At 48.9% G+C, this 9,018-nt stretch overlaps 1 protein-coding gene across 3 annotated transcripts; it reads right to left on the minus strand.

The window, feature by feature from the left end:
* Nucleotides 1-637: 637 nt before the first annotated feature.
* Nucleotides 638-8,642, minus strand: SSTR5 (somatostatin receptor 5). Of its 3 annotated transcripts, none has more exons than XM_062619030.1 (2): nucleotides 8,431-8,642; nucleotides 638-2,642 (listed from the first exon to the last, which is right to left on the minus strand). In XM_062619030.1, the coding sequence occupies exon 2, from the start codon at nucleotides 2,575-2,577 to the stop codon at nucleotides 1,465-1,467; it is 1,113 nt and encodes a 370-aa protein (XP_062475014.1). In that variant the 5' UTR covers nucleotides 2,578-2,642; nucleotides 8,431-8,642; the 3' UTR covers nucleotides 638-1,464. The 3 variants fall into 3 exon arrangements, with proteins under 3 accessions (XP_062475014.1, XP_062475012.1, XP_062475013.1); XM_062619028.1 differs by lacking the exon at nucleotides 8,431-8,642 and adding an exon at nucleotides 8,085-8,245; XM_062619029.1 differs by lacking the exon at nucleotides 8,431-8,642 and adding an exon at nucleotides 6,779-7,401.
* Between the last annotated feature and the right edge of the window lie 376 nt (nucleotides 8,643-9,018).

Genomic DNA, 9,018 nt, shown 5'->3' on the forward strand with positions numbered 1-9,018 from the left:
GCATCTTCAGGCTTCTCTGCTGAACTTGAGGAGCCTTTGCAATGTTATAAGGGAGGAGAGGACTGCAGCCTGGATCTCGTTTTTGAAGGCTGCTGACCCCCAAATCTCCAGTAATTTCAACACAGGGCCTCTCACTTTAGTCACCCCAAGGCTGCACTCTGGGTGAGGAGGGGAACCATGTCAGTATCCTACTCTATTCAGTGTTATTTAAATAAGCTGCCTTGCTTGTACAAATACCAGGCTGGTATTTACTGCTGGGGGCTCAGCCACATCCCTTAGAGATGCTATAGAAGGTCACCAAAAGTTGGAAAGACAGATGAGATGCCTTGCAAGTTGCTTGGTTGAGATCAGATGCAGGAATCGGGTCTGGACGCTGTTCCTTGCTCCCCTCATCCAGCTATACTGTCTCACATTAGTCATTAGATCTCTGTGTATCTACTAAGCTCCCAAGCACCATGAGGCACAGTGACTTTCCTTTAGGTGTCTGAACAGGACAGAGCCCCACGGTCTCTGTACTTGGCCCTACCATACTAAACTGTCTTGCCTTTACTGTGATTTGAGCATCAAAGACTGCACTACATCTCTTTTGCTCAGTGCCTGGCAGGGCTTAGCAAAGCCATGAAAAGGATAGTCAGCAGGGGATTGAACTTGTTTAATTTCTGAAAATACAGTTTATATTCATGTCCATACTTACATCCAGAACCAATAAATATACACAACAGCTTTCCAGGACTTCACAATCATCGTCACTTACATAATGATGAAGTGGTCACATTACATTTTATAGGCGGTTTGGTTGTGACAGTATTATGAATACATGGAATCCTTTCAACAATGTTTTCCTAGTCTTGCTTTTATACTCTTTTTTATTGTGTTTGAAAGATTCCTGAATGCTATGAGTCTCTTATATGGGTTAGAGACAGTAAAACAATGTAAGTGTCTGACACAGCACTTTATAACCCTGGCTTATACACAACTTTAAGATCAGTGCTGTGGCCTTTTTTGTACGAAACTTCCTCTTAAGAAGTAGTGTTTTTCTTCTAAGAGATCCCCTTGAAGACTTCCAAAGATATTATCTGAGCTGTTTTCTGCTTTGAGCTGATCGGCTCAAATGATCAGCAGTGCAAACCAGCCATAAACTCAGCTTAACAAGGTAGTTAAACCAGGTTTAGTGTTCTCTAGTGTTTTGTGTTCAGCAGTACAGAGCTGAAAGTGTGTACCAGTAAATCAGTTCTCTAGAGTACAGAAAGTGGTAACACACGTCTGCCTTAGCCAGAACACCATAAGAGTTTCGCACAGCCCAGGATAGCCCATAACGCTCTTAGCTGGCATAGGGAGAGAAGTCTATGTACATTCATTTGAGCCTGTGGGTCTCCAGATTTTAGCTTTGCTATGAATTCATTTTTCCTTTAATTTCACAAGTTCTCTAGGTTTAGAAGTGCTTTTCAGTACCCAGCCATGCCCTTAGACCTTGCTAGTCTGCATATGTCCATTGAATTCAATATTTCTCTGGGTTAGCATTGATTCCTGCAAGCGGCTGCTGTTCTCTTGCCTGTGTTCAATGGGGTCACCATCCTCTACACCATTGCCCTTTCGGAGGCAAAGGACTTTCTGAAAACTCTGCTTGAAGTTGTCAGAAAGGAATCCATAAAGAATGGGGTTGGCACAGCTGTTTGCATAGGACAGGACCACCACAAAGAAGTACACCCCAACCAACACGGGGTCTTCCGGCAGTATAAATATCAAATTTACAATGTTCATCATGTAAAACGGGAGCCAGCAAAACACAAAGACCACCACAATGATCACCACCATCCTGGTCACCTTCCTTTCTGATCTCCTGCGCCTCGTAGACCCAACTCGGATCCCTGACGACTTGACTTTAATCACGATCAGCAAATAGCAGAGACAGATCACCAACAAAGGACCAAAGAAACCAAGGACCGATGTATAAATGATGAACGCTGCTGACCAGATGTTGACAGGCTCCGGCCAGTTCATGTTGCAGGTGTGAAAGTCTTCCTGCACATCCGAAAAGATGATGACTGGAAGCACCACCAAGAATGAGAAGGTCCAGACAGTCACACTGATGAGCTTGGCTACCCTGGGCCGTCTCCACTTGGTTGATTTGATGGGATGAACTACTGCCAGGTAGCGGTCCATGCTCATCACAGTCAAACAAAATATACTAGTGAATTGGTTAATGCCATCTACAGTCATCACCAGTCGGCACAAAAAGGAGCCAAAGGGCCAATAGGAGATGGCATTCTGGGTGGCCAGGAAGGGCAGGCCCAGCATGAAGAGTACATCAGCGACAGCTAAATTCAAGATGTATATGTTGGTGACGGTTTTCATCTTGGCATAGCGCAAAACCACATAGATGACCAACGTGTTGCCACTGAGTCCAACTGCACATACAAGGAGGTAACAGATGGGAATCAGGACTTTGTGGATGTATTTGAATGAGGGCTGCTCTGAGAGCGTCCCGTTCTCTGTCACGTTGGTCAGCAGGGAGGAATTCACGTCGCTGGAACCGGCTTCTGTGCTAACTGTGTTGGAAAAGTATAAAGGATCCATAATTTTTACTCCTCAGTTTTCTCTTTTAAGGCTAAGAGAGATTAAACTTCATGGGCATCTTGTTCCTAGAAAGAAAAATAAAAAGGAAAAAGAAAGAGTGAATTCAAAGCAGACTAAGTTCTTAAATGAAGCCATACTGTAACTGTCTATCTCTAGTCTGAATTTGTGTCTGAATTATGCAGTTAGCACATGTGATGAGACCAATGCCTGAAAAAGGAATTGCACAAGACAGCCCAAGTGCTCATCCCAGTCGATGGTGGTGTCTGTTTAATTTTCACAAGCTGCATGCACTGGGGTCAGGGCCGGGTGTAACTGTGAAGATGGGAGGCTGTAACACAGCATGCGTCCTGCCAGGAAACCCAGAACCCAAACCCAAAGATAGTTCCCAGCTCTTCGTATCTGAAGCTCCACTGAGATGTTTCACAGGTCTCCCTGTTTACATAGAAACAGTCTCAGTTTGATATCTTCAGATGCCACTTAACTGCCTGGCAGAGCCGATTGAGAACCCCCAGGGGACACTGGCAGCTGCGTAGGTGAAGAAACAAACCCCTCCATAACCCTAATAAAGAGCACCAATGAACTCCAGAGCTGAAAGGACCGTGTCTGGGACCACTTCGCCATCAGGTCAGGCCACATGCACACAGCTGTGGAGACTGCAGTGGCAAGGAGCAAGCTGTTTCTTTTCCATGTCTCAAGACTGTTCCTCTGTCGGTGTTTCTGAATCTCCTCTTATCCTGAAGTGTGCTTTTTTGTCTAAGAAACACCTTTCTTCTTCAAGAAACCCAAACTGCAGTGGGCAGCCTCAGGACACAGCTGAACAGATTTCGTGATAGAATATGTTCCATTAGACAATCTGAAAAGGGTTTGAAATTTCCCAGCTCTCTCTTTCGTGGCATGCTTGAATCACAGGAATAATTTTACATTCTTTGTCTCAACATGGTCTAAGTAGGTGTTTAAGAAGCTTTCTGCTATAAAAAGTTGAAAGCATCTGGTATGAAAGAGTGGAGATTCAAGACACCAATCTGGCCTGAGATCTTTCCCTAGTCTGGCCAGAAGACCATGGTGAAGGTGCTCAAGCAGCATCATAGAATCATATGTGCCCAGCAACTTTTATACCCATCACTTGATAGTTAGATTTCCATAATAATATAGGTGCATGTGTCTGGATTCAAGCCCACCCAGCCCACACTGCACCCGTGCCTTTGAAGCACAAGCAAGGTTCTGCATCATGTAAGCATGCAAAAGACTTCTTATTTCCAAGAGGAATGCAAACACCTCCACGGGCTGGTTGCTGTGCTTTCTGCACTGCAGTGGGTGAGAGTAGAAGTTCCTCCAGCTACCAGTAGTAATCACAAATATGCTGTTCTGATTTGGAACTGGGCAGATGGGAAGTAGGTGTCTCACATGTAGCTCTGTGGCTGGGAGGAGATGTACCAGAGAAATCAGAAACCCAGGGTGGCTGGGATGGAAAAGCTGAGGGAGCTGCCAAAGCTCAAACAAATGCTGGCTTGAAGGTGGAGATGAGAAAGGGGCAGGAAAGTGAGGAAGAAGAGTTCTTTCATTTGGATGCCTTCTTCTCACCCTAAAGATAACCTACAGCACAAAATGCCTACTTGCAAAGAGCCTCAGGCTCTTCCAGCCACCCATTGCTGGCATTCCTGATGCACTCAAGGGTTTTTCTTGAGGGATCTTTGTGTGCTTTCCATGGAGGCGACAGCAATTCCATCTTCCTTTGACAGCAGCTGCCATGGTCTGTTCTGCTGCTGTGCTGTCCCCAGTGACACTTCAGCAGTTTGTCAGTCAGCTTCCTTGGTATTTGGGGTTCTTCTCTTGGCTTCTTGCAAACATTAACCTTTGCTGTCAGATTTTTTGCTCCATTTAATGAGCTTTTCAACCTTCCATAGTGGGTGCATTCAGAAGGAAATGCATTCCCTAAGGCTCTCAGGGAAAGCCTTCAGTCTCTTTCTTCAGGGACAGCCTGCAAGTTGGCAGCACCAGCAAAGAGCTTCCATCATCTGAGCGTTTCCCATACATTAGCTGGGGATGCGATGTGCTCAAAGTCATCCAGATCTGAAGCTGAGTCCCCTGTTCAGTGCTTTATCCACTCATTGCCTCTACCTTGTAGCCACTGGTATTTTGGGATACATTCTGGCAACAACAAAACCCAAACAGCTCCAAAAGCATGCTTTGCTGGCTGTTTGATGAGCAGAGAGGGTTTTTCCCTCTGTCTAGCTGGTAGCTTGCCCCTCACCAGCACAATTTTACCTGCACTTACATTACCACTGCAGCAGTTAATGACCATAAACCTCAACAAAGGATGACTAAATATAATTAAGGCATGCTGACTGATAGCTTAGACACTTGTTTGGGTATTCAGAATTGATGGATTAACTAGAAGAAACACCTCTAGGGGACTTTCTCTCATCTAGCTTTTTTTCCCTTTGGTGTTTCATCTCCAAGATGTCACACTGGTGTACTCCATAAATGATGTGCTTTCTGCTTCAAACACACAAAGGAGAAAGGACAAGCTAAGGAGCTAAGAACAGAGATCCAGAGTAATCACTAGTATGATTCCAAGTTCTCTTTTTACAGAGCTATAAAACAGAGGCCTCCACTGCAGTGAACATATCTGACTGCCTGCGTCCCTGCCCAAGAACTGAGAGAAGAAACAGCAGAGATGTTATGGCACAGAGCTGAAGAAGGTATTTAGCTTTTGTGAGAACTTCTCTACAGCAGGTATCCAGCACAAACATCCTTTTGCTGGGCACAAAAGCAGGTATCCAGCTGACAGCACAAGGCAGCACATCAGTGACTGAAGCATCATCACAACATAAAGGACAAACCTTAAAACTGCCCAGACAGATCAAGGTGGAAATTATTCCTGCTTGTGGTGACAATAGCAAAGCAAAAATAACCCTGTGAAGTGCATTGCATCAGAGTATAGCTGGGATCAAGAAGGAATTACATAAGGAAACCCAGTTTTATGAGCCAAGATTTGATCTCACCCCCTGTTTACCACTGGAATTATAACTCTCTCTTATGCAGCATCAAATATAATTGCTGTGAAGAGAATTATGAGAGCAGAACTGCAGGTTATTACTTCCAGGTGCAGAATAACCAGCAGGAATAGACAAAATGATAATCCAGACCTATGTGCTTTTAAAACAGATGTCCTAGGTAGTGAAGGGAAGCAAAGCACCTGGGTAAGTATCCAAGAAGTACCTAACAGCAGCAGAACTGTGTGGTTTTCCCCCAGTCCCATGGAATTGGCTGCAATGTGTTAGTGGAGTAATTTGCTGTAATGAAGCAAAGGAAAACTCTCCTGGTGCTTTAGTGGATCTGCCCTTTTGGGGATGGGTGTTCATCACCTGCTTCTTCAGCTACAGCCCATGGGACCGCATGCTGTGGTCTGCATGGATGCACCAGGCAGAGCCAAGGGCGAGGGAGAGCAACTGCTGATGGATGGGGAGAGGAGGGAGGTGATGCTGTGGAAGTTGGTGGAACCTGGCAGAGCAGCTCTGAAGTAGTGCAAACACTTAGGCAAAGCTGGTGTGAAGAGGAGGGAAAGGCAGCATCATGCCAAGACCTGATCAGCTTCTTACAGTTACAATAACGTTCTTGTACTAACCCAGAAGTTCCCTGAGAGCACACAGAAATCTCATCATTTCATATACAAAATCCCTAGGTTTCCCCACTCCCATCCCTATTTCACCACCTGGGATAAAAAGGCAAAAGGACTCAGTTCAGATGTGAACTTTCCCCTGGTTAAAGTCTGTTATGTGTTATTTCTCAGGGTGTTTCTCACTCAAAAAACGAGGAGTGATTGAATTCCTCCACAGAAGACACAACAAAACAACTTTCCTGCACTAAATTGCTTTTCCGCTTTGACTGGCTCTGTTGGTACTAAAACACTGATCAGCTGAAGTCAAAGTTAAATAATACCTTGCCATTTTTAGCACCTTTTTAGCTCATCTTTAGGAACTGTGTTTTCAAGTCGGCAATGCTTTGTTACCACCCTGCTCCAAACAGCCCAGTGTTTCCTAGAGCACTCTGCAGAGATGCCACCCGATAACCTGGTCCTAGCTTTTAGTTTGGAAAAAGCAATCCATAAACCACTTTAGCTTCTGTTATGTATTTGTTAAATACTTTTTTGCCCCCCAAAAAAGCATTTCAGGCTCTGTTATGCTCAGAGTTTACTCACTTTGACCGAGCTGTTCCTGTCACACACAGTCCTGTAAAGCACTTGCTTCTGGTTTTGCTCCCAAAGCAGTTGATTTAAGCAGCTTCAGCCAGAGGAAAGTGTGGAGCCCAACATCTCCGTGCTGGCACCGGGCAGGTGCTAAACTCCAACTGCTCCACCGGCGCATCACCAGGGATCTCACCAAAGTGTTTCTCTTCCTCCCCTCTCTCCTCTGCAATCCATTGGCATCAATTGATTTCAGGGATGTGATGGATTCAAAGACGGTTTAATCAAGGAGTGTTTCGATACCGGCTGTGTCTGGCTTCCAGGCTGAAGCACCCACAGGTCCCTTGGCTTAGGGAGAGACAGGAGAGCCCCAGGTTAAGCTCAGTCGAAGCTCCTCTTGCTGTAAGAAATGAAGCAGCTCAAGACGAGGAGCCTCGAGAGGACCTCCCAGGGTGTGAGACCCCTTGGGTGCACCCCACACCAGCAGTGCAGATCCACTCCGGCCGCAGAGTCCTGGTCACAGGATCACCCAGGAGCTGGGATTCCCAACACAAGCATTGCGAGACGGATCCAGCACCCTAAGTACCGGCTGCCTGGTGTAACCTGCGTGTCTCCTCCCCCCCCAGATCTATAAGAAGGCTCTGGTTTACCCCAAGGCAAGCCTACAAGTTTAAAACAGCTGAGTAGGGCTGTTCTCTGTGCAGCCCTCCGGGCACAGTGTATACCCTGTGCCTGGCTCTGTGGTACTAGGAGCTGACAGGGCACAGGGATACAGGATGCTACACCCAGCCCAGCCCCACGGTGACCCCCAGGACTCCGCTTTGACCGCGACCATCCACTTCTTGCTGACCACCCGGCCGCACACCCCTGCACTTCCCCCCCCACCGTGTTTTAGCAGAACAGAGCTCCGGGCACTCAGCTCCAGACGCCAATCGGGGCAGTATTCGGGGCTCTGCCGCTTGCCGGGTGGCGGTGGGGCTCAATCCCTCCTTCCTCCTGCTTTCCCAGCACCACCGAGGATCGTCCTGCTTTCAACACCGCATCAGCGGGTTCCCCCTTGCCATCCCTCCGGCCAGGACGGGCTCACTCAGCTCTCCAACGGCAAAACCCCTTAAGATGGGCAAACTGGGGATGGCCGCTTTGCTTCGGGGGAGCAAGGACCGCTCCGGTGCCTTATTCATCCCGGAGACCCCTTTAAAAGCGGGATGCCCTTTGCAAAGCCCTAGCTTGAACCATCCTTTCCGCTTCCCCACACCCCATCACCCCCCTCAGTCTCCCCCGGCCCCACTCGCTGCTCCGCTCTCCCCCGGCCACGATTTACCTGCAGCCCCAGGGTCTCCTCTTGGCCCCGCTCCGGCTGCAGCCCCCCCACCCCAGCCCGGGCTGCCCCGAGCCAGGAGCGCTCCCCGTGCTCCTCCGCTTCCCTCCGGCGGCGGGCGGGGACGGCGGCCGCCCCCCGAGGGGAGGGACGGGGCTCCCGGCTGGGGCTGCCTCCGGTGATGGGAGCTGGAGGCGGGGGGGGGACACGGAGCCCTCGAGGGGACACCCTGGGGTGTCTGCGGGAAGTTGGGCTGGAGGTGGGGAGCCGTCGGTGCTGGAGGCAGCAGGGATGCTCTGCATCCCCTTCCAATGCCCGTGCCCCCTTCCCAAGCTCAAGGACCCCTTACCTGGTTCGGCTCCGGCCCCACGCCCCGGGTGCGGGGTGTGCGCAGTGAGAGGAGAGCGGCTGCTCCTGCGAGGGGCTGGGAGCCCTCCCTGTGCCCGCGGAAAAGGGGGAAAGGGGTCTCCCAGGAGACCTGCATCGCCTCCCCTCATCTACCTCCCTTCCAGCTCCGAGAAGTGCTTTTAAAGACTCCTGCGGGCTCCCACGACGCGAGCCCCCTCCCCGCAGCGTGCGGGCTCCTTCAGGGACAGTGATAGGGACCTGCAGCTCCATCACATCCATCTTAACGCTCCTTGGTGTTGAGCATTAGGGAAGACCTAGAGACAGGGTCGCGCTCCGCATCCTGCCTCTCCCTGGAGAACCGGAGCTGAAATCCAATGCGGGAATTGACTACGGATCCGGCCCTAAAATTCTTAGCCAGTGGGAAGATGCAGGGCTTAATATCCAGGCTGTCAGGCTAAACTTGGTGGGTTTCCTCCTTCCTAAACTCCCATGGATTTCACCTAGGTTCTGCAGGGCAGGAAGGGGCTGAACTGTTTTACCCTTTAAATGCAACAAGTGAATTAAAAGTCATACAGAGCCTTCCTCCTCC

The sequence above is a fragment of the Pezoporus occidentalis genome, unplaced genomic scaffold, assembly GCF_034315485.1.
Source record: "Pezoporus occidentalis ecotype Australia unplaced genomic scaffold, CSIRO_AGI_Poc_V1 ctg208, whole genome shotgun sequence".
Classification (NCBI taxonomy): Eukaryota; Metazoa; Chordata; class Aves; order Psittaciformes; family Psittacidae; genus Pezoporus; species Pezoporus occidentalis.